The following is a 27,101-nucleotide window of genomic DNA, read 5'->3' on the forward strand; positions in this document are numbered from 1 at the left end:
ATAAGTTGAATGTTCAATTCCAACATCATCCATTTTTCAATACACTATACTAATATTTAATATAAGTACCTAGGTACTAAACAAGTAGGTTATATCTAGATTATAGCCAAATTAAATGAAGGAATTTAGTTATAAATAAAAAAATCACAAATTTGATTGTTTCAAAAAATGTATTTAAATATTTTTTCAAAAATAAAAGTACATAGAATAAGATATTTATTTAAGTTCTGAAATAATTTGTTCAATTGTAGGGCATGATTTATCAAATTTTGATTTTATATTGAAAAAAAAACGTTGTATGAATAGCCAAACATTTCACGAGTCTATCGGGTACTCAATGTTAAAAACATGATATATTTTGAAACATAAATCTATGGCTTTAATAACTGAAAAAAACTTATATTTAATTTCATCAAAATATATAATAATTTGAGATGGATTTGTGATTGTTCCAACTATTAACATACAAGGTTGTATTGGAATTTTTTTTTGTTTTCTAGATTTCATATTTTATTCTAATGCAATGATTGTATTTGCCACCATCATCAGACTATTTTGTGAATCTTTAATTGAACATTTTTGTAAACATCTTTTTCCACTAGAATCGACATAGGCTATTTTGGTAGTAGGGACAAAAAGAGCATGAAGAAGGTACAAGACAATAGAATTTTTGGAATCTGAAAAATAATTGCAACTTAAGTTATATCAAAAGTAAAATGTTTTTTTTATGTACTTATTTCATTAATACATAATATCACATTTAATTAAATTTTTATGATAATACCGCAGTCAACTAACTATATTATCCCAATATCCCACCTGTCCAGTTTGCCCTTAGTTGTATAAATTAATTATATAAACCATCAGTTCAAACAAAATATTATCAATTTAACAAACCGGATTCTTTTAAATCAAATATATTTTGTTTAAATCAATTATAGTATAGTTAATTTAATTCATATATTCTTGTTAATAATTAATCAAAATAATTTGTTAATCTTACTGTTAAAATTTCTTTCTGTGTACAAATTTGAACAAATTAAAAACATTTTAATTTTACCACATTAATTAACACAGTGTAACGCTAATAATGTAATAATTAATAAATAATAATGTAAATTAATGTCAATAAAACGCTAGGTAAATTTAAAAAATGTATTTTAAATTGTAATAAAAAAAATAATATATAAAAATAACTACTAAGTAATAAAAATATAATATTTTTGTTTTATGAATTTTAATATATTTTTTTGTGCATATTTTGGTGTTATTATTGGCTAAAAATGCATATTTTATCATTTTTAGTGCATAAATGCACGCATATTACAGTAGTTTTATGTGCATAAACATCCGAACCCAAGTAATAGGATATAGTTATACCTTCAATCATGTCAGAATAATCGTCATCGATAGATTCAGCGTAGGGTAATTTTATTCCAGACGATAATACGAACGATAACTCAATTGGGAAAACAATAATTTTGTTGTATACCTATTTTTAGAAAGCTGTATAAAATATTATCATTATCTTATCTATGGTGTCAGTTTTACAATTAGTTTGAAAACGACTAGGGAATTTTTAAATAGTTTTATAAATTGTTATCGTTAATTCATAGAAATCCCAATTATTAGGACCGCGAACACCGCTTGGTTTATTCCAATAATCAAAACAAGCATGTCAACATAACTGAATGTCTATTTATAATATCTATTTAAAAAAAACCCAGTATTATAAATGTCGTTTAATTATACTATTGTACTAAATTTCTATCCATTTACATATAAATGATTCAGTCGTGCCACACGAGTGTATGTGGTTAGAACTTTAAATTACGTTTAGACGTTTATGAACCGAAAATAAAGTAAGAACGTGTTATATATTTATTTTTTGTATTATTGTGATTTTAATTTCAAATAATAGACTTATAATATTTGTTTTTTCACACTTGAATATTTTATATACCTATAATATATACTAAACTAGTAATTTTACTATTTAATATCCTAAATAAGCACAAAAATTAATCTAGTTAAAAAATATCTAAAAATATAGAAATTTTGTTTCAATGTACAAGTAGTAAAAACCAAGTAATTACATTTTTTAAAGGTGAGTTTAATTAATTTTTGTTAATCATAATTTTGAATATTCACAATAACAATAATATAAACTAGTAGTTAATATTAAAGTAAGTAATAATAAAGAGTAGTCACACATATGGTTAATACGAGTAATTAGTTACTTAATGTTTTATTATTATAGGCAAGTATTATGGATCCCACCGAATTTTGTTGTATTTAAAAACTAGTTAAATCTATTGTAATATTAAAAATAAAATTAATTTTTCGCAATAAAAAGTGTCATGATTACACTTTATTTTTAATATTTCTAATATTATATTAATAATATAATATATTAATACTGATACTTTCAAAACATAAATTAGTTATCTTTTATTTTTTTTTTTTTTACAGTATAAATGTTTAGAACTGTTTAATAAGTATTACAACGTAAAATGATGTAAAAACATTTCAAACATTAGTATAAGTATATAGGTATACATACATAACAAAAATTATATTAAAAATTATATGGAACAGACAAAAATATATTTATTGAATTTAATTTACTTTTTTATTGTTTCATATGAGAAATAGGTATATTAATTTATTATTATTTTGGGTAATTGTAATGATTAAAAAATAATTTTGATGAACCTATTAATGGCCCCTTATTTGTTTTTAATGGACGCATGTAAACTCCGCCACAAGTACATTTTTTGCTGTAAACTCAGTCAGAAAAAAATAACAGGTAAAATTGGGTTCATGTGAATTCCGCCACTGAAAAAAATCAGGTAAAATTTATTTCATGCAAACTCCGCCAGTGAAGAAAATTAAGTAGAAGTATAAAATGAATATGATATATTATTAAAAAAAAATTATAATATCATATTGTTCACATTAAATATTTAAATCATAATAAAAAAACCTTAATAAATAATTGTTATACCCAATAATTTAAAATCATATTTTTCATAATAATAATTAAAAATCGTCCACATTAAATATTTTTATCACAGTAAAAAAAAAATCATAATATATAAAGCTGCTTACGCACTAGGCGAACTATTCGTTTATAAACAGTATTTTAAATCGCCTGTGTCAACAAAAAGAACCGCTCCAACATATAAAATTAAATAAAATAGCTAACCATTACCTTGTGGTTATTCGTGATGAAAAGCCATTTTCTGTGTTATTTTTTGTATTTTTTAAATAATTTTCAAAAGCACTATTGTGTATAACATTAAATTTAACTACTAAATTTGATTGTATTTTTTTTAATGGAATTATCTAAATTAGATAATGTTCAGACTCCCCAGATATTTTAATAATAAAATGTTCAAGATCAAACATATCACGTCCGCGCGCGGATAAACCGCCTAGTGCAGTGGTTCTCAATCTTTTTATGACCGCGACCCAAATTTTCTTCCAAAAATCTATCACGACCATAGTTTTACATTTACAGAATCAATAAAAATAATTTCAAAAAACAAATTTTTTCTATTTTATTACTTATTTACTACTTTATAATAATAATAATAATAATATAATATAATATAATATATATAATATAATACTTAATTAATAATTAGGCGTATGTGATTAATGTGCTTGTTTCTTACAATCTGTATAGTTAAAAAAACTTCTAGCGACCCACAGTTTGAGAAACGCTGTGTGTAATGTACATAATGGTTATACTCAGGGCTCGGAAGTTAAGCATTTGCTTATTTTTATGGATTGACTTAAAATGCAGCAGAGTGCTATAGAAGTGTATGTCAAGTTATAACACGTACAATTATGAAATTTGAAAGTGCTTTATTTTGCTTTTTTCAGTAATTTTAAAAAAAAATGCTTATTTCCAGTTTTTCTAATTATTTTTGCTTATTTGACCAGTTTTTTTTTTTACGTTTTTATAGTTTTATCCTGCAAAGTCGTTCATGATGGAATTAGGCTAGGTTCACATGGACGCGCGTGCACGCGCGCCAGTTTTTCGCGCGTATTTAGATATATGGATTTCTTATTCATCGTTCACGCGTGTCGATCGCGATAACGACGCAAGAATCTATTTCCGCGCGAACACGCGCGTGACACCGCGGATTGAAATATCATTTATTATTATTGGACCGTTCAATTGACAACGCGCGTTTCGATGCGAACGATCGAATTTTCATCTATAGCTTTTGAAAACAAGTGTTATTTTAAATATGGAAATTGAGATAGATATGTTAATTAATGAAATAAAAAAAGGCCTGCCATCTGGGATATTGTCATCAGCTTCTAAGGAGTCTTTAATTATCTCCAATAGATCATCAAATGATTTAATGGAAATTTTAAAGTAATTGAAAAATTTGTCATGGTGCTCTATTAGTTTAGGATATAATGTAGCACTAAATATAATGTAATGATAATCTAAGACTTAAAGAAAGCCTTGTTTTCAAAATAGGATGAACCCAATATTTCCTTTCTGTCATTTGTCTGCATCTTCTCACCCTTCGGTGGACGGGCAATAAACACACATCATCTATCACATTCATTCTTCATGACAATTTGAACTATACTAAGTAGTATAGTTTGACTAGAACATTCCCGTACAACGCGCGTGACACGCAGCCATCTGAACGGTTATACGCGCGTTCTGTGGCGTGCTAACGCGCGTCCATGTGAACCCTTTAAAATTAAAAATAATTCTTATCTTATCTACGTTGTCGTCCGTGGTATCGTTGTAGGTAGTGCTCGAATTGGGAAAAATTAAGTAGAGGAGCTCAATCCAACGATTTGAAAATTGCGTTCCACGTGCGCAATTATTTGACACAAACCCGTGGGGAGCTTCCTCCTTCTACCCCCTCCACCAACCTTAAAAATATTTTGAATACCACTTTTCAGCTAAACAAATATTTAAATTCCAAGTATAATATATTTTGATAGCAATACCAAAATCCTATATATTACAATAGAAAATAAAAATAAAATAATAATTAACATAGGTAATTGTAGGCGATCAGGCAGTCTCATGAATCGAATGATATAATCATATATTTGGTTTTTGTTTTTATCTATTTTTCCTCTTTAGTGCGGGCCAAGGCCTTAGAAGATTAGTCTAAGGTTGTGGTGAGGGCATTTATTTTTTTTCCGAAATTACGATATCGTCAATATTAATAACAAACCGAACAATGTATAAAGTATAATACACCAAATTCACAGACATTACTATTTATATTTTTCCAGAAATGACGACGTTGTCTCTTATCATAACCATCATATAATCTTAAATTATAAAAATAGTTTTGATATTATAAATCGTAATATTTCATTTTCTAATTGACGTAAATTGAAATTCACATAAAAATTATTTTGGACATCAATTAGGATGAACGTGGCATCTCCCCGTTCCAGTGAAAAAATATAGTTGGGGTACGCAAAAAAAAAAAAAAAAAAGTAGGGGGGGCCCCGTTCTCCTGCCCCCCCCCCCCCCCCAATTCGAGCACTGGTTGTAGGGTTAACAAAGATATTCCAACGCTGAAAATAGAACTGAATGCCAAACATCAGAATGATCAAGAACAGAGAACAGTTTACATTTTATTTTTCAAAAAAATCCTTTAGAAAATCCATTAAAATCCTTAAAGTATTGAAAGTGAAGATTTATTTTTATTTTGTTTAATTTTTTAGTTAGAATTTTATAGTTTTTTTTTTCATATATATTTTTGCTTAATTTTACATTTTTTAAATGCTTATTTTAACGCTTATAATAATGTTTTTAAGCGCTTATTTTAATGATTTTTAGTGCTATAAGTTCCAAGCCCTGGTTATACCTAATAATTCAAAAATATATAGTTATGTCATGTATGTAAACTAAAATGATGTAATACAATGTTTTTTTACTGCATCTGAAAATATACAAATGAGATACAAATCCGTTTCATGACAATGTCAATATAAATCTAAAGCTTAATGGAGCATGTTTTTTGTGGATTAGTATATTTGGTATAGTCGATTTTTTTAAGTTATAAGCGCATATTATTTTATGTAATTTTAAAAAAACGTTTTTCGTGAAAGTTAAAAAAAATCAAATCAATAAATGTTTGAATTCATTTACTTTTCCGAACATGTTTACAAAATCTTAATATTTTTCAGCTTTTAAATATGAGGTAAGAATAAATACTACAGGAACGAAAATAATTTCCAACAATTATTTTTATTTTATTGTCAAATAAAATGATCGAAAATCAACATTTAATAGATGCTTACATTATGTTGGTTAATAATTAATTATTAATTTCACACTGATCATGTTGTCCAGAAATTAACCATTGCCAACATTTTTAAGTTACAATTAGTTTCTCTTGTTTGAATATACATTTATGAGGTACAATGCTTACCAAAAATTAAATTATTACCTATTTATTATCATAAAATGATTACTATAACAATTGAATTTTATACAGCTGTAACAGTTTAAAAAATTTAGAAAAAAAATTAAAACAAATATCACAATAATAATATTACATTAAATATATAGTTAAAAAAAAGATATACTAAAAAAAAAATGTAATTATTTAACATTCATATTAAAAACATTTATATTAATTAACATTCGGTGGTTGTATAAAATAAAATCAGATTTATCACAGAGAAAACGTTGTTGACAGGCATTATCTGTAAAACATATTTAAATAAATAAATGTAAAATTAAATAATTTAATTTAAATTATATTATATACATTAATTTAAAACAATAACTCGTATTTTGCTATTTTGAATTTCAGATGAGATGATTTAATAGTTTTTAATAGTTAAATATCTAATATTAACAAAAAGTTAGTTTTTATGAACTAACCATATCTAAATATTTAAGACAAATTTATGAAAATGGTTGATATAGTTGATATTAGTAACCAAAATTCATAATACAGTAGGTTGAGTTTTTAATGTTTTAATTTTTGCAACAAAAAAGGCATCCAAAATTTTAAGTATCTGTGTCCAGTACAACTTAATTTAAATATTACAAAATTATGAAATTATTTAAACTACATAACTAATATTGTTCAATAAAAATTCGTTGAAACACCCTGTTTCGTCAAAATTTCATTTTGTAACGCTTATAAATAATTTTTGCAAACTTTTAATAATTTTTAATTGACGACAAAGAAAATTATATTAAAAATCTGAAATTGAATTTTCAAGTCTTAATTGTATAGTTTGAAAATGTGGATTTTCGTGATTTTTATCGTTTTGTCAACATTTAATATTCAAACGCTCCTAAAATTGCTTTGTGTAATCAAACCCATTTTTTTTTCATTTATCTGTAATAGATATAACTTTTGTATTATAATACATTTTCTACACTTTTTACCGATTCAAAGTTAGTTTAAGGATATTTAAAAAATAAAGCAAAGAAAACTTGAAATTTTAAATTTTCTATAAATTGGTTAATTTTTTTTTTTAATTATACCATCTCTATCAAATGATAGTTTGAACATTTTGTAATAAACGGGGTAATAAATTTATACTTCTACGATTATTATTTTTTTTTTTTTTTAATAATCAATTAGTAATTTGAATTACTTATTATTTTATTAAATGATTTATTCTATTATTTTTTGAATTACAAAGAAAATAAATATTCAATTTCGTCAAAAATTAATATGACGTAAATTTTGCCGTATTTTTATAATTTTTTGTCAGTTTTTTGCAAAATAACAAAGAAAACTGTTAGGAAATTCGTAAAATGACTCTTCTAAAAATATCAACTAGACAACATTTTCTATACGAAAACTCTTGTGATTGTGATGATCATAGAAATCCATCTAATTTAAATTGTTATTTATAATATTAAATATAATAAATTAGATTATACCACACACCTCTCGCACCTTCCTAGACACGGCCCTGTACCTGACGATGAATTTTTAATTAGAACCGGTCACTCAGTGAACTTTTATCTTCTAGATAAGTAAGGGATTCACCATGAGGAAACAAAGTGAAATTTAAGAAATTAAATTGATAATATATATGTAATAAGATTTATGTTTTTCATAGTTTAAATTTCTAAACTACAAGTAGTGAAACATAAATATTGTATTTATCAAAATTATGTTACAAAAATGCATGGTCAGATCCCTACTCTATCTATTCTAAAGAACAAACTAGAATATTTTAGTCCATATTTTATTACAAGATAATACAATCAATCATATTCCAGTAGTAATAAATATTTTAGTAATATTTTAGACTTAACATCAATTTTTACATATAATCATTAAATACCTAAGTCATATAATTATTTCTCAATAAATTTATTTTTTTATTATTTGTATTATATAATGTCTTTAAAGTGATCTATTCTATTATTATCTATTATTGGTCTGAATTAAATAAACGATACATATCGATAAATTATTTATAAACTTACCTAATTCAGATATACTGACTGCAAATCATTGGTATCGTAAATTATAGATCACACTTCCTCTAAACACGCCTAAGTTTTGTCGTTTGATTGTATCAATTGCTCCATATGTCCGTGATGGTGTTTTTTCGGCCTTAGGTTGAGTTTTACTAAAAACTGGAGTCTTAACAATAGAATTGATAGTATATTCTTCTTTTTCGTTTTCTAGTTCCAACGATTTGATTTCCTTTTAAAAAAAAAATACATTTTTTTAAGAGTTTGTATCGGTCAGTATCCCACTTTGTATGTCTTTATCAACCATATATATGAAATAAGTAACTTCAAATCCCTAATAGAAATTTAATTTATTGATTTTAATACATTTTAATTTAAGAACTTATTAACTAATTTATTACTTAGCCTATTATGTACGTATCAAAGTAAAAACAGTTTATTATACAATTTAAAAATGTTCCTAACAAAAAAAAATTAATATTATCCCACAAATAATATTTTTTATTATAATTTGGTAATACAATATATGATGTATAGGTATACAGTATAAATCAGCGGTTCTTAATCTGTGATCCATGGCCCTCTAGGGGGCACTCATGTCGGGTGTCTGCGATAGTCTTAACATAACATACGTGACATAAGTGAATTAAGTGTAATAAAAATAATTATAAATACCTATGTATGTCTACTAATGTAATTTATTGTATAAAATAATTATTATAGTTTTGTTTTTAATAACATGAGATGTTTTGTAAAAAATAATTTTTAAAGAGGTCTAAAATTTCTAAAAATCTTTAATGAGGGCTTCGTGATCTACAAAAGGTTAAGAACCACTGGTATAAATTATTTATTATTGACACTGCATTCATAGACATAGTACTACGAAATATGTTTTAGTAAATCAAACTTATGATGGATGGAAAATTTAATAAAGTTTCTTATTTGATAAATAAAATAACTGTATGCTATCAACGAAATTTATAAATAAATTGAAAAATTTCTAAATTTGATGATTTAAATACACATTAAATAAATATGTACGTTAAATATATAAACACACCAAAAGGAAATATATTTAATATAATAATAGATTTGTTCATTAAGTAATATTTTGTTTCAATTTAAAGTGCGAGAATATCAAGTTGATAGGAAAGACGAATGGTGTTAAATTTCCTTTATATATATATATTTTACTTACTAATAATGATAAACATTTTTGGTTTCATAAAAATTATAATAATTCGTAGAAAATAATAATAATCATAGAAAAAATAGTTAATAAATAATTATAGTTACAAAGTAACTATAATATAATCACATTTTTAAAAATAAAATACAGAAAATTACTTACATTAAAAATAATAAAACGCTTAATTTTTTTATGCAATTATAAATTGCATTTTATTTTACCAATTAATCAGAGAAAATAACGTTTTAACCATAAAAATTCGATCAAATGCTTATGAAAAATACCGTTTAAAATAACAGAACTTTAAAATATTATTCATTATTTAGAAAGTAAAAGAATTTATAAAGTTGTAAATGATAATTAAGTTATAGTAAATATTTAGTATAAGTTATGTAATTATTAGAATAAATAATGAATACTGAATATTTTCGATAAATATATTTTCACCGATTTTGTGTAATCGCTTCAATAATGATTAAATATACATATTACTTAATTAATAGTATTCACCTGATTAATGGAGTCTATGTCTTTGATAAGTTTCCCTGTATATTTTATCTTTTGTTTCTCATTGTGATGTCCCCAAGATTTGGCATATGCCTCTAAAAGATAATATTTTTCATTTTCGATTAGTTTGATATCTGTTTCTAATTGCTCACATTTGATCTTATATTCAGTCAATTCATTTTTAAGATGACACAACTCTGTTTTCAATCGTCTGTTACCTTGGTCGTGTCTAAAAATAAATAAATAATTTATCACTTTAATTAATATTTATTTTAAAGAATTACGGTTGGCTTACATTCATATAACAATAATAACTAAATATAATACATATTTTAATACATTTCTTAAATATGTATACATGTACACAGATAAAAGATTTCTTGTTTACTATTTAATAAAAATGTAATTTAACCGTTAGGTGTTATAATAAAATATTTAAAAATATTTTAATACGTGTATAATAGTAAAGTATGAAAACATTTAAATGTATATGATACTTAAGAACAAATGAAAGAAATATTTTCTTCAGAGTAAATGCCTATAATGTTTCTTGTTTAATACTGATAAAATCTTAATTTTTCGAAAAAAGTGTTAAAAAATATAATGCATATAAATTATAACTATAATTCAATTACAATTATAAATATATTGGTTAGATTATCTTAAATACTATAATAGCATGTAATTAACTAATTTACAATGCAGTATTTGTACAGTAGGTACATGTATAGTATTTCAACTGACTTACATTTTTATTCTATTGAATGTGTTATTTATATACAAGTCTAAGCTAAAATTAAAAAGGATTAATATAGTAAAAAGTCATACTTGTGAAATTCCATTTGAAGATCTTCTAATTCTTGATCAATTTCTTGTGCTCTTTGTGTTTGTATTACTATTTCTTGACTAGTGTCCATTTCATCCCAATGTTGTTGAATCATCGATTCGTTTTGGTTTAATACTTCTTCTTTCTTTTCAACTTCTTTGATCTCTGTCATAGTTTTAAGCTTAAGTTCTTTTGTACTGTTTTCCAGATCAGCAAGTTCTAATTGCAAACCCATTTTGTGCATATTTAATGAAGTTACTCTATTAGCCAAAAACTGATTTCTTTGAAACAAATCTTTTACTAATTCCCATAATTCTATCAAATTTTCCAAATTGTTTTCATCAGTTTGAGTACTTTTTGAAAAATCGATTTTTTCAACGACAGAATTGCAATCAAGCTGTGAAACACTAAACTGGAAATTACTTACTTCATAAATAATATTTTTCATTGTGTTACTTAAGTCTTTTTCATTTAATAGTACGTCTGATAGTTCTTTACTAGTAACTTCCTCAATAACGCCGATACATTCATCGAGGCTTGATACTAACTGATAGACTACTTCAATTAATGTTTGAGAAACATTTTCTTTTAATTTATTTAAATATGATAATAATTTCTCTCGATTAGATTTTAATAAGAACATTTTATCTGAAACGCAACTGGCTAGTAATATACTTTTGTAAAGTTTTTTTGGTGCATGTTCTTTGCAAATTGTTTGCATCATGTCATGTTTCCACTTGGCTTCATTTAACAATATAGTAAGAGAGTTTATAATTTTCAGTTTTTCTGAGTTGTACAGTTGCAAGTTTTCAATCTTCATTGATTTTAAGTAAATATTTTCTTCCAACTGTACCACTTGATCAATCAAACTATCTATAAAATCTTTAAAGTATTTTCTTTCTACTAATATGTTATCACTAATAAGTTCCATGTTTTCTTCTAACGTGATTGTATTGTTTTTTAAATATTCTAAATCATATAAACTTATGAATATTGTATCACTAAAAAAAATAATATTAACTAGTTTAGTTACTTAAACTGCTGATTTTTATTATGAAATATCAATTTAACCGACCTGTATGTACATTCCGTTTTCATAGAATCAAACGGTGATTTTTGTAGTTCAGGTGTAAGGATTAACTTTTTTCTTCTCAAAATCTATAAAATATTTTTAATTATAAATTAATTAAATACATAATTCTAATTTAGGGTAATTGAGGAAAAACTATGTTTGTATGTATGTATTTGTGTATATGGCTTATTCAATTTCCGTGAAAAAATGACTTATTCTATAAATTAATATTTACCATATGAAGTTAAATTAATTAAATGGTATTTATCGATGACGTGAATTATATATGCTATAGTAAAATAATAAAAAATTAAATTAAAATTTATAAATACTTAATTCTAGTAAATTAATACATAAATAAATAAAGAAATAGTTTATATATAAATAAAATAAATAAAAGATTAGCCTAGAATATTAATATATTTGTAAACTACGAATGGGTTTGAATTAAAAATTCATTGTCAGGTAAATATAAAGTCAATAAAATCGCGACTGAATATGAAAAAAATACGAGTAAAAGAAAATATATATTGAAAAAAACTGGTCGTTTAACATAGAGATTATTTTAATAGGAGAGATTATTTATGAGTTTTTATTAAATTTATTAAATGAGTTCTTATTAGAGATAAATGTTCAAAGAAGTATACATTTTGGTTATTACTATTATCATACAAAATGTATTGATAAAAAATATTATTTTTAAAAAAATCGGTTTATACATTTAAAATATTATTAAAATTAATTTTCTTTACTTCATTGTGTATCTGTAAATATTCTAAAACTGAATTAATGTAATTATTTTATTGGTATTAAATATTTCGAAATCTGTATTCATATTATGGTTATTTTCTAAAACATGTTTGGCTAAATTTGAATTAGAGGAAATCTTTTTATTAATTTTATTTCAGAAATGTATTATAATTTAAAATGTATATTTTTTTTTACCTAAATAAAATATATTATAATTACATTTTGGTATATATATATATAACAGAATTTTTAAAATAACAGGGATTTTCTATGAATTTTTAAATTTTATTACATATATATTTATATATTTATATAAATAAATTTGTATTTTTAAAATTTAAAATAATATAATATTTATATGTTTGATTAATTTATTAGGTATATGGTTCAAAAGCGATTTTTTTATTATTTCTATTATTGTTCAGAGTTTTATCAAATTTTTCAGATATATTATTTTAATATTTCATAAAATAATATTTAGCAACATTATTTCGTAAGTTGTGTTTTATTTTTTCTTAATAGTATTTAAATTGAAAAAATAAAAAAAATAATGTTTTTTGAGAATATGGGTGATTAGAATCATTTGGTAATACATTAGCTTGAGTGGGTTAATTGTAAATTTATTAATTCAATTTTTTTTATTTATTTGTATATAGAGAGTAAAATTAATGATTTTATTTATTTTGTTTAAATAAATTAACTCAATTAACTAAATGTAACTAAATGATCTGTTTGTCTATTTGAACGAACCTCTAAATAAATGAAAGTGGCATCATCATATGTATAATATGCTTTTACATATGGACTTAATATTTTGTTGTTAATAATATAGTTGGTTTAAGTGCTTTAAATAAAAGTATTCTTTTATCTGAAATTTACATGCAAAATTATGAAAACAATTTTATTATTAAGTAAATTAAAATAAAATAATATAATTTTAAAAATAAAAATCTTATATCAATACATTTTAGATATTAATAAATAATAATAACCAAATTATTTATATTTCTTAACATATATTTGTCTAATAAGAATTTATTTTAAATAATCTGTATATAAAACGTCCTTTATTTTTTCATATTCAAACGCGATTTTATTGACTTTGAATGTACTTGATGATGAATCTTTAATTCAAACCCGGTCGTAGTTTACAAATATAATAATACTCCAGTCAAAGTATTCATTTATTTCCATACATAAGCTATATTTATGTATTTCTTTATTTTGTATAACTATTATATAAAGATACAACAAAGATATATAATACAGCAAGATTGCTTGTAAAATTAAAGTTATCATCTAAGATTTCAAAGTATAATATCATTTTTTTTTCATTTTTATTTTAATTAATAATATAAGTTATAAAACTAAAGGGTAATTCTAGAACATTTTATTGTCAAAATATTATATGTAATATATCAAAATGTAAAAAAAAAGAGGATTTATTTATTTAAATTATTAAAAACTACAATAATATAACTTTATGTATTTATTTTTTTAAAGTCTATAAAATACTTGGTATTATAAATTCTACATCTAATTGATCGAATTAATGAACTTTAACATGTTAAAATAAACTAAATCATATTTTAAAACAATACGTACTTACATATGTGACAGTGGCGTATTTTCAAATTTTTCGTAGGGGGGGATTACATTTTTTCAAAAAAAAATTGGAGATGTAATAATATTATAAAAAAAAAAAAATGAAGAGTTATTTACAATGAATATATTATAATTATATTATATTATTACACAGTTAAACCTCAATTAACCGTGTCTCGGTTAAGGATGATTCACACTAGTCAGACACCGTCTACGGACGGTACGGTTCCGCAAAATATTCTATTATGTGTTTTAATTTAGGTAATTCACATTTGAACGTTTCTGTTCCGTTCATACACGTACCGATTCGACAGAGTCCGTTTGGCATTCTGCGCGAGAATGTTTTGTCGGGACGGCTCATGTTGAACAGGTGAGTGACATAAGTGTGAATGAACAACAGACATATTCGTCTGCTCTTCATATTCACTGGAAAACTATTCACGTTCACAAACTTTTTAAGTATATACTTATAAAGTTTTCATTTATTTCATTTTTTTATATTTCTCATACGTGATGAATCTAGAATTATGAATTGAACTCGTCAGAGACCAAGAATGCCTATATGCATTTTCACATAAAAAATATAGAGAACATGTGTACAAAGAATTCTGATGGAAAAATATTTCAACTTATTTAGGCATACCTGGTAATATTAACTAAAATATATAATACATTGACGGACAACACAATGAAAGTCGGTACGTATATTTGAACGGTATTGTACAGTGTTTGTCGTTACGTGTCTAGTGTGAATCATCCTTAACCGTGCTCTGCCAAAATTATCGGTGTTCGAAATTATTCGCCTAAAAAGTTTTATTAAGTGGCATGAACATATTTTTTTATTACGTACATAATACATTATCGAAAAACGTAAACGACCTTTTTAACGATAAAAATATAGCCATATACCTATGTCACTTATGATTTCGTTTTATTAATTGATTTTATTATTATATTTTTTACGTTTTCGTTTTTTTTAATTGTTTTCGTTTTTCATTTTTTTTCGTTTGATAACGTTTTTTAAAAACATTTTCAAAAACGTTTTCCATCCCAGATACTTATTGTTAATGTTGGAACTAATAATACTGATTATACTAAAATGTAAGCAATTTTTATATAGAACACAAAAGGCTGATGTATCTACATTTATTTGTTGTATTTTTAGTTTTTAACTTTATTATTATAGGTAGGTAACGGTAACCCACTGTTTGATGGTTAGATATTTTGTAGATCTTATATAATGTTTATTTCAAAAAGGGGAATTATTATTTTATATTTATTGTTAATTTTGGAACTATACAGACTTATTTTATTAGAACTTAAGTAATTTATAGTATAAGACACAAAAAACTAATGAACATACATAATTTAAACATTAAATAAGATATTATTTATTGATAATATATTATAGGAATAATTATAATAATAATAATAATATAAACAGTTTAATGTAAATAATAATAATAATAACATATATTTTACAACATCACAGATTTTACATAAAAAATATAAAAATTGAGAATACAATTTATGCAGCACCCCAATAAATAAAGTTTGTGCTGGGGGAACAGTTCTTAAGAATTTAAATTAGAAAAATATAATACATTTGGTATTAATAAAAAATAAAAATAGTATGTATAGTCAATTATAGGAATATAGTAGAATTTTCATATTATAATATTATCATTGATTATTCTATAATCAATAGTATTATATTAAATTATAGAAATATTGTTATGTAAATTTAATACATGTTGTAGTAATGAATTAACTTAAACATTTTAGAAAATAATAAAAATTACATAAAATAACCTTTAACCATAAACTAAATATAAAAATTTAATGTTTACTATTCTGACCTTGATACATTTTTCGAAAATTTTAGATAATGTTAAGGATAAAGGGATTGGTCTGTAATTACCACACAATAATATATTACCTGTTTTAAACAAAGGTATACATTTTTTAATAGTTGAAGGATATTTTCCAGTTAATAATGATTTATTAAAAATTAATGATAGTGGGAGGGAAATCAATACATACGATTTTTTTAAGTATACAATTTCTTAAGTCATTTTCATAAAAGAAAGTTTGATTTTTAATTTTTTTTTTAGAAGGTTTGTAATTTCCTCTATTTCAATTGGTTTAAATAATATGGTGTCTTTGGAAATATTATTTTCAGTTACGGGTGCATTACCGTTAACTGAATGTTCAGTGTCCAAACTTGAAGTAACATTTATGAAATAATCATTAAGTATATTATACATCTCAAAATTAGATTCACTAATAATACACTAATAATATTTATTTATAATCTTATTTATTTTATTTATATTTTTATTTGGTTTTCCTATGATCTCATTTATAATATTCCAAATTTGGTACTTGATTTAGAACTTTCTAATCTGTTTTGATAGTATAATTGTTTGGATTTTCGCAATAATTAATTTAATATATTTCTGTAGGAAATACAATATTGTTTGAAATGAGTATCAAAAGGTCTGGTTCTTAATTCAGCTGATAACTTTTCTCTATTTTTTATAGAAATAATAATTCCAGAAGTACTCCATTCTTTTAGTTTTAAAAAATTGTTTGATCTATAGTTTGTATCAGGAGAAGATGAGTAGTTAATGATCATTTAGTGATTTATATATGCAAATTAGTAAAAATATTAGGATGCCAACTTTAAAGTACAATATATACTTAAGTATAAAAATAATTAATAATAAATTTATTTGTCTTAATATCCATCGTTATTTTGTTTCATTTTAATTTCCCCCATCAATTTTTAGTTGCGTACCTACCTATATTGTATTATTTACGTCAGCCCCAATCTTAACTTATAGCCGTTTTGAAATTATTCATTGAGAAAATAACATAATAGGTACACATTTAATAATCTACTTAATAATCATACAACATTATACATTTTTTTCATAATTCGTTTAATAAAAAAATCTCGATTAACCGTTCCATTTATCCGTGTTACCCTTCCCCACCATTATCCCGGATAATTGAGGTTCTACTGTATTATTTTTAAATTTAAAAATGTACCCTCCCCCCAGAAATAAATCCTGGATGCGACACTGATTATAATAATATATATTATTTTTTAGATTATTATCATATATTATATTATTTACATACATTTTGTATAATTAAAATAAAATTTATAAGTGAAAAAAATGTATTTAAATTTAACAAATTTATTTCAAGGACCTGTCAAGTTAAAAATAGTTCGACTGTATATAGATAATAGATATACTATGAAAAGCTAATAAGAATATTTAATGTAACTGTTAATATATTTTTTGATTTATTCTATAAAAAAAATTAAGAAATACAATATTAAAATATACTAGAATTATTTCGATATCAAAAATTATATCTTTTTTGAATAATTTTTATATTATAATTTCAGGCGTTTTTAATGGACATATTTACTAATAAAATAAATAAATTGCAAGATGTGTTTTCTGTTATTGGTTGCGACAAAATTAATTTTCCTCAAATTGTGCTTGTGGGAACGCAGAATTCTGGTAAAAGCTCAGTGTTAGAAAGCTTAGTTGGCAAGTCTTTTCTACCTAAGGGGATTGGAATGGCTACCAAAGCTCCGTTGGTTTTACAAAGAATAAGGTACAGTAATCAAGATTACGAAGAATTATTAAAAAAAACTGGGAAAAAAACAGTTGATGAATGGGTTATATTTGATGACAAGCCAAACGAAATATTATTCGATTTTGATGCAGTTCACGATGAAATCAAAAAAAGAACTAATCAAATAACTGGCAACAATAAATGTTTAACCCGTGAACAAATCGTTCTGAAATTATACACACGCCACTACAACTTGACGTTTATTGATCTACCAGGTATGAAAACAATTTCAGAGGATAATCAACAACAAGATCTCGATCAACAATACATTTCTAAATTAATATCACACTACACGGAACAACCTAATTCTATAGTATTGTTTATCCTATCGGCTCATGAAATTAATAATCATGCTAATAATGAAAATCTTAAAATTGCGAATTCTTTTATAGGAAGAACTATAGCCGTAGTCACAAAGTTAGATTTAGTCGATAGGAGTACATTAATAGATAGTATAAATATATTGGGTAGGATACTAAATACAAGCACACGGAAACCAAGATATTAATAGAAAAAACTCCATTAAAGAGACTTTGAGGTATGAAAAACAATTTTTAAGAGACAATTATCCCGATATTTATAAAAATCATGGCCACAGATCATTGGTCTGCCTCCTGCAGCAGAAATTAATTGATCACATTAATGAAACGTACCCAGAATTACAGAAAAATTTTTACAGTTTTAGAAGTAAATTAGTTAATGATCTCAGGATCTTCGAAACGCCAGTCAATAAGGTTTCATTTGTTTTGAAACTATTAAAGGATATGTCCATATCGTATTGTGAAACAATTAATGGTGATCAGAAAAATATATCGGAACAGGAAGTGATTGGTGGAGCTAAAATCCAAAATAGAATAAATGATTTTATTTTTGAAATTAATATTATTGATCCAATAATTAACACAAGTAACGAAAAAATAGATACAATTTTAAAAAACACATCAGCGACTAATGAAAGTTTTTTCATGAATGAAAAAACTTTAAAAATATTGATCAGTAGTAAAATAAATCTGTTAGTAAACCCATCATTAAACTGTGTAAAGTATGTGTACGATGAAATGTTAAAAATGTTTGATACCATCGATCAAGACATTTTAGAGAAGTTAGCAAGATTTCCCCGACTTAATAAAGATGTAAGTACCTGCCTACCAAATAATAAAAATTAAATTTATTGTTATACATTTCTAAAAACAGTGATATTTCTGTTGATTGGTAACTTGGTAATTTTAGTTATACTAAACGCAATATTGTGACAATTTCATTGAAATAAAAAATTTTTTTTCGAAAAATAACTTTCGATCTGTGAGTAATAAAAATAAAAATAAAATAGATTATATTATCAACTTTAGTTACAAAATAATAAAAACAAATCGTTGAGTTTATTCAAGTGATTCACTAGAACAGGAGTCTTCAACCTATTTATGCACCGGGCCACATATTATTTTTTAATACTCTTGCGAACATTCCTAGTAAAAACATGTATTTTATACAAAAATTCAGTTTTATTATTACAATTTATATGATTACATTTTAAATTACAAATTATTATTATTGATAAAGCATATGCAGTGATTACATATTATTATTATTAAAACATATACAAATAATCATTTTTTTTAATTACAAATTTTTATTTTATTTTTAATGTGAAAATGACATTGTTTTTCACTAACTAATTTGTCTATATTTAGTTGGATCTGACACGATGAAATTCTGAGTGAATTTTTCAAGTGATTGATAGTAAACCGAGCTCTAGTTTTCGATTTGACAATTTGTCATGCTTATAATGCTTAATTTCAAATGTGATCGCGGGCCGCATATTATGACAGGGCGGGCCACGGGTTGGAGACCTCTGCACTAGAATAACCCGAAACTTTCAATAGATCAAATTACATTTAAGACGTCTTCAAATGTATATTTGTATAAATTTATTATATTAAAAAACTAATTTCAAAAACTTGAATTTTTTTTCCTTTCTATTTGACCGTATGACAAGACATTTAGTATATAGTATGAAAAAAATAGGATAAAAAATAATTGAAAATACAAGGGTGTATTTGAGGGTGGCGAAGGGGGTATTCGCCCCTCCCCTATGGCTCGTATTTCTTTTTTAATATAATACATTGATTTATTTAAAAAATGTAATGTATAAATAATTAAGAATATAAATTAGTAATCTATCATTATAATATGATAATGAATTCAATAATATGTCAATTTGATCACGGGTATCAATTTTTGTTTATCATAACATTTTTGGTTGTGGAACGAATAGTGGTATTATCTTCCACGGATATTGCTATGGTTATAGACATTTACAACCATAACCGAGGTATTTATCAGATAATATAAAGTAATTTAAAGTAACAATTTTTTTACCACATATTTACTAGACATTTTTTGGTGCATTTATGCATATTGTATATTTTTTATTTATTAAAGCTATATAAGTCCTTAGTAATTTTACTTGCCTATTTTTTTTTACAACATAATATCTGGTACTTTTTGTTATGCATAGGTATTTTTCATTTTTTTTTTGTGCACAAATGCATGCATATTTGTGTATTTTATAGAGTTAGAAGCCCCTAACCCAAATAATAATCATAATAACTGACAATAATTGTTTCCATATTCTTTAACTTGCAAATATTGGCCAAAAATATATTTTTGTAAATTGAAAACATGGTTAAGATCAAGAATAAGCCAGCATAGACTAACAGGTTTGGTTTTGTTGCATGTGCATAAAGATATTATTGTATCCATTGATGAAAGAATCAACAAATTCGCCAAAATGAAAAAAAGAAATTTGGAATTTGTTTTTTGACTACTTACCAACCTAATGTTTTCTACTTAGATATTTGTTAAATTAAGTTACCTATCATAATTGTTTTTTAAAGTTTTTAAAAAATAATTAATAGGTACTATCACTACTATGATTATTAAATAATCATAGTAGTGAACCAACAAATGTTGTTGGTTTTTTAACAACAGGATTTTAAACAGGATTCAGACTGAAAGTACAATTTTAATATAAGAACTATTTTTGTTGTTATTATTAATAGTTATTTTATATGCAGTAGGTTTTAAATATATTTATTAAATAAACATTTAATTAAATTTAGTACTTGTATTTTTATTTATTCACTCGAATGAGTAACAGGATATGAGCTGTAGGTAATGAACTGTAAATTATTTTTAAATTTGTATTGAAGAAAAATTAGTTTCGCCCCCCCCCCCCATGGACTCAACTCAAATACGCCCTTGCAATGTATTAAGTTCTTAGTTTTATTTTCAAATATGATAGTATAATTATATAGTATTTTATAAATAGTATGTTAAATGCGAAGAGAAAGTAGTATTTGATTTTTCTATAGTATAAACAAAATAAATACTTAATTTAAACTATAACCGAATATCATTATTTAGATTTTTGTTCAGTAAAATATTTTTAATTTATGTTATCAGGTAAGAAAAGTTCATGAAGAAATTTTGAACGAAACGTTAGACGATGTTCAATATTTCATTCAATCATTCATTGAAACGTACCAGGAGAGTATTGATTTATACAACTCTGATTTCATTGACAATGTTTTACATAATTATATTAATCCGAAAACGCAATTGAAGATTTCAATTCATGCTGCAGAACTCATATGTATGACATAATGACCAACATAAGTGATAAGGAAGATCTTAAAATGTTGGGAAAATATTACTTCGAACTCATTTGAAGGAGTGTGCGAGATTTCGTACCCAAACGCATTAAACATAAGATGTTACAGACAGTTTTGACCACTTATGAGAATCGTATGCACCAGGAAGTGTTCGTGCCATACATGACGGAAAAAGCATTCGACCATGTTCTATTTGAAGATGAAAGCTTAAAAAAGTTAAAAAAGTTAAAGCTTAAAATGTTTTTTCTAAAGACAAAAGAAATGTTAAAAGCCGTCGATGATGCATTAAAAATAGTTATATAAATAAATAATGATATGATTAATCAATAAAAAAAAGAAAATTATTTAAATATTTTATTTTGTAATAAATAAAATATGCGATGTATAAACATGTGGTTTATGATGGTATTTAAAGTTGTAATATGACTAATAACTATAATGTAAAACGAAAAGAGTTTGAAAGAAGTTTTATCGATTTGTTTTTGATTTTTTTTTAAATATGTTTAATAATTTGAAAGTCTCTGAACTTTAAGATTTTATACTAACCACTTTTTTAATTTTTTTAAGTCTGTAATTATTAATATATTATTAAATTATCAAATGAATTTATTGTGAATGATGTGGACTTGGGACCTTGCTTTATACATCAACCTACTTATTATAATTTAAACTTATAAATACTTAAAAAGGTAACTTAATATTGAAATATAGAAATATTCAATTTGATGAATCTATATTTATTATAAACATTATATTATTTCCAAAATTAAACGTGATTGTTTCGAATTATTTTTGTATCTAGGCCTAAAATAATAAAACAATGAGGTGTTTAATGAAAAGCCACTAGTTAAAAAAAAATAATAATAATATCATATATATACTCGTATGCATATACACCAACGTTATTCTTAAAACTTGATAGATTGTAGAGGTAACCAATAGATTAATAATTTTATGAATTATGTGTCGAGTTGATTGTAAATGTTGCATACATTTTAATACTATAATATGCGTTTCTACTGCAGTTGTTGGTGGCAACAATTTTAATAATTACATATAATATGTATTTTTAATATTATTTACCTTATTTTTTTTACAACTTCATCTTGTATAATATCATATAAATACACGCTATTGTGCTCGTTCAAATAATCAATGCAAAATTATACTAAAAATTATGCCTATAAATATTTTACTCTGACTACCAGATCCTAATCTAGGGAAGATGAGGGGAGACAAGTGGGTCTGCTTACTCCAGGGACTGTTGGTATAAGGGCTCACTAAGGTTTATGAAAAATATAAAACGTCATGATCATATCCCATACTACCTACGTAAGAACGTTGTATTTTTAATAATTCCGGGCGTCACATTTCCTAGATCCTATACCAGTCACTAAAAAGGGTTGACACGATTTTTACGCTAATTAAAATGTTATCATAATTTTAGTTAGATATTAAATACATCAATATAAGATACAATATCGGATAATTCTAGGAAATAAGTAATATTTTCTTACTTTCATAATACGTAATAATATGTATCATGTGTAATATAATATGTAATAATATTATATGTTAATATATACTCGTATATATGCATTGTTGAGAATTAGTGATTGCATTTTAAAAACATTATATCTTCAATAGTTCCAATTTTAAACTAGGCGTACCCAAGTGCGTAAGTAAAGATTATATATGGAGTAAGATTTGATATAAGGTGCTGGATCACCCATTGGGCAGAGTAGGCGCCCGCCTTAGGGCCTCGCTCATTTAAGGGGCCATGTGAAAACGGAAAACTATATTTTTTTTTTTTTAGTTAATAATACTTTTCAATTAATTTGCCATTATGACTACAAAAAATTACATTTTACAAAAAAATATACTTCAAAGATATTCTCGAAGAGTTTACTGCAAAAAAAAAAAGAGTTAATATTTGAAAATAAGTTTTTTTTTTTTTAACTAAGAATTACAATTTATTTTAAGATTTTTTTTATAGTTCATTAAGAATCATAAAAAAAAAATAGAAATAACATAATAATTAATTAATTTTTCTTGCAAATAAAAAAATTTAATAAACGTGATTTTATTTATTAATGATAGTTGGTTATCCAATAATTAAAATAAACAGCTTTAATTATTGGATAGTAATTTTAAAGATATACATAAAAAAATAATTTTGTAGGACTCAAAATTTGAATTGCCTAGATGCCCACAAATGTTTAATCCGGCACTGTTGATATATTTAGATAATAACCATTTTTATTATAACTTATTTATTTATTAGCTGGGATAGTTCGAGTATCAACTCTAAGTTGCTCAACTTTAAACTCGTCAAAAAATGTCGACGATAATTATTGAAAGGTATGGATAAATATTAAGCACTCGAGCGAATATGTTTAAGCGGTGGATTGTCGAATATGTCGCAACATCTATGTTGTGAATAAAGCTAACAAACAACGAATGACATTGTAAATATTAATGAACTAATATTTAATAGAAATAAAGAATGCATTTTCTTTAAAAAAAAAAAAGTTCTGAGTTCAGTGTAGCCAATTAGGTATTTTATCGTTTTAATAAATAATAATTAATAGTTAATTTATACTTTTTTTTATTTAAATGGGTATTTGGGAATCGAAAAATACATTTCCCAATATTACCTTAAAAATATAATATTTCTAGTAATTTACTCGAGTAAATTACCAAAAAAAATTAATTACCGGTAATTTTACAACACTAGGTAGGACGACATGGTAGAATTAGAATATTTACTTAACGATCGAGCAGACGTCAAAAAGCCGGGTCCGCACCGAACGCCCAATGTTGCTGCAATATTTTACCGCCCGTAAACATTCTCGCGAGAACAAGCGTCCATACAGCACGTAGAAATGTACGTCGCAACGCGATCATATGTTTCCCAGCCAGGGCCGGCGTTAAGGGGAGGCAAAACTGGACATTTGTCAAGGGCTTCGCGCTTAAAATTTGAATTGCAAAATATTTTGTATGGAAATAAAACGGGAAATGCATGGCGAATATGATTTCTTGAGAAATTCATAAATCATATAACAAAACAAATTAACAGAAAAATATTATATTAAATTTAATATGTCATAAATGCACCAACGACGGGTCGTACAGCACGCCACATGGTATGAAAATCGGTATACCTAGAAAGTCTATCTTATCGCATTTCTTAAATTTATTTATTTATTTAAATTTAGTTAATTCAGTTAAATTTAATTACCCGATATGGGGCGTGCAGCTGTCACCGAGTTTGATTACATATTATCGTATTTAATTACGGCCTACAGGTGACTACGGTTATTGGTAAATAAGTTTTACTCAGGGCCTCGCAAAAGGTAGCGCCGGCTCTGTTTCCAGAGCTTTCGCCAACGTTGTTCGCGTCGAACATCGAGCGCATTTCCCATGGTATCCCGAACGAACAACGCAACGTGCAAGAACGTTCTTGTTCACGCGCGGACTAGGTTCACACCTAGGGCCGTCCCGAAGATGAAAATTAAGATAGATTATAGGTAGTATAGATTAAGGTAGATTATATGAAAAATGCCGATAACAATTTTTTCACTCAATGTATGTAGTATAATCAACTATTTATAGTCGTATTTTTACTTTTTAACATGTACATATGTGTCAATGTCGCACGTTATTAAAATTGACAATTTAATTATACATATATATATATTATTTTATATTGTATAATAAGTAGTTTTATAAATTTTATTCGTGTATAAACTGCATTACGAAATACGTAATATTTGTTTTCCGCAAGTAAAATTTAGTCCTTCTAGGCTATAATGAAACAAGTTCGACTGCCGACTAGTGTTTTCGTTGGGTGGAGGAGAGACCCCCCTTCAGGATGGCCCCGTCCACACCGAACACGGTAGAAACATTGCGAAACGTTTCGCACGTTTGGTGTTAACACGGCCCTGTACACCAGTTGTCGTCGATACGTACCTGGTGATCGTGGCCAACCGCGGACGAACGACTTTTTCCGACGGGTGCGTTTCCGTTGTCGGCAGTCTCCTCCGCGATCGGGTGTTGTCGTCCCATGGTCGAAGTCATCGAGCACCTATGATATTGTTACGATCTGATCGGATCCGAAGTGACACCGTATGTTTATCGACTCGACACACGCAATAATATTACAGCGCGCTAATGCGCTGGTTTCACTTCGGTATCTAGGGGAAAACCACGTAGTATTTTGTTACGTACCGCGCCCGAGCGTTTTGTCGGGGAAGACGGACGCTGTACCTGATAATGATGACAATAATAATATTGATGACGACAAAACTTAGCGATGCGACGCGAACCGAATATATATCGAAAGATAATATCTATAATATATACGTGCACACGAGTCGTACAACCGATGCGTGTGTATGTATATAATATAATAATTATCTTATAATCCCGTTCGCGATGACGAAACGCGTGGAAGTTGAAGATGTGCGAAGGGATAAAAAAAAAAAATAAAAAAATTTACGAACCACGATGTCGACAGTTGATGCACGGAGATTTCGAACGAGCATGAAAATCGCCGGGTGATCGCGAACTATGACGAACAGAAATGCGGTTTTCGTGCGGGACACGACGAAAAGATAAAATAAAATGAAATCGATAACCGTTCAATAGACATAGTAGTCATTATTATTATTATTATTATTATTATCATCTGGTACTGTAGCTGTCGCGGCATAAAACGATAGCCGTACAAATATCGTTTTCGGACAAACTAGTGACGGTGGGTTATATTTAAAACAATGTATTTCGATAAACCGGTCGTCGAGTGAGGCAATGTACTGGGACACATATCTAAAACTTAAATTATCATTTATTATTATTATCATCGCACGTTGTTATATAACATCGTGAAAACTTTACCCGGTTATACATGTACATTTTTCTAAATTTTAGAACAAATAAATAAAGAATGTAGAATGTTGCATTTTTGTTACACAACTCACTGGATCTGTGTGATCCTTTAATTAATAATCATTAGGGCAGAGGATTTTAGGCAGCTCTATAAAATCACTAAATAAACGCAAGCACATATTATGCACTTCAAAACCCTATAGTATGTGCTAAAAATATGCTATTGTATTTTTTTTCAAGTGATTTGTTTAAAAAATAAATTAACCATTTAAATGTTGCGTAACATTTAATCGTTTTTCGCGTCCTACTTTTCCGTCACAATACTTTGGCCGTCCTCCCAATAGGGCAACGCGACGCGGCGCGACGTTGACGCGACTAAAAAAAATAGTTGCCTAGCAAAAAATCGTACGATCTGATTTCGTGAGTTCTGCACACTATAGACGAAGTTTCAGCAACTAAAATTGGTCAGTTGC

At 25.6% G+C, this 27,101-nt stretch overlaps 2 protein-coding genes across 4 annotated transcripts; one reads left to right on the forward strand and one right to left on the reverse strand.

Annotated features, from left to right (window-relative positions):
- The first annotated feature begins 1,802 nt into the window (after positions 1-1,802).
- LOC112679474 (dynamin-related protein dnm1-like) lies at positions 1,803-22,007 on the forward strand. 3 transcript variants are annotated; one of them, XM_025549291.1, is made up of 3 exons: positions 1,803-1,862; positions 17,829-19,197; positions 21,530-22,007. In XM_025549291.1, exons 2-3 carry the CDS (start codon positions 18,829-18,831, stop codon positions 21,728-21,730), a joined length of 570 nt encoding a protein of 189 aa, XP_025405076.1. In that variant the 5' UTR covers positions 1,803-1,862; positions 17,829-18,828; the 3' UTR covers positions 21,731-22,007. The 3 variants fall into 2 exon arrangements, 1 of the variants encoding a protein (XP_025405076.1); XR_003148217.1 differs by lacking the exon at positions 1,803-1,862 and adding an exon at positions 2,078-2,107.
- LOC112679473 lies at positions 6,616-26,334 on the reverse strand. Its single transcript, XM_025549289.1, has 6 exons — positions 25,711-26,334; positions 12,056-12,138; positions 10,983-11,981; positions 10,158-10,383; positions 8,468-8,690; positions 6,616-6,711 (listed from the first exon to the last, which is right to left on the reverse strand). Exons 1-5 carry the CDS (start codon positions 25,816-25,818, stop codon positions 8,493-8,495), a joined length of 1,614 nt encoding a protein of 537 aa, XP_025405074.1. The 5' UTR covers positions 25,819-26,334; the 3' UTR covers positions 6,616-6,711; positions 8,468-8,492.
- Positions 26,335-27,101: the final 767 nt, after the last annotated feature.

Source organism: Sipha flava, unplaced genomic scaffold (genome assembly GCF_003268045.1).
Source record: "Sipha flava isolate LNK unplaced genomic scaffold, YSA_version1 162_pilon_pilon, whole genome shotgun sequence".
Lineage (NCBI taxonomy): Eukaryota > Metazoa > Arthropoda > Insecta > Hemiptera > Aphididae > Sipha > Sipha flava.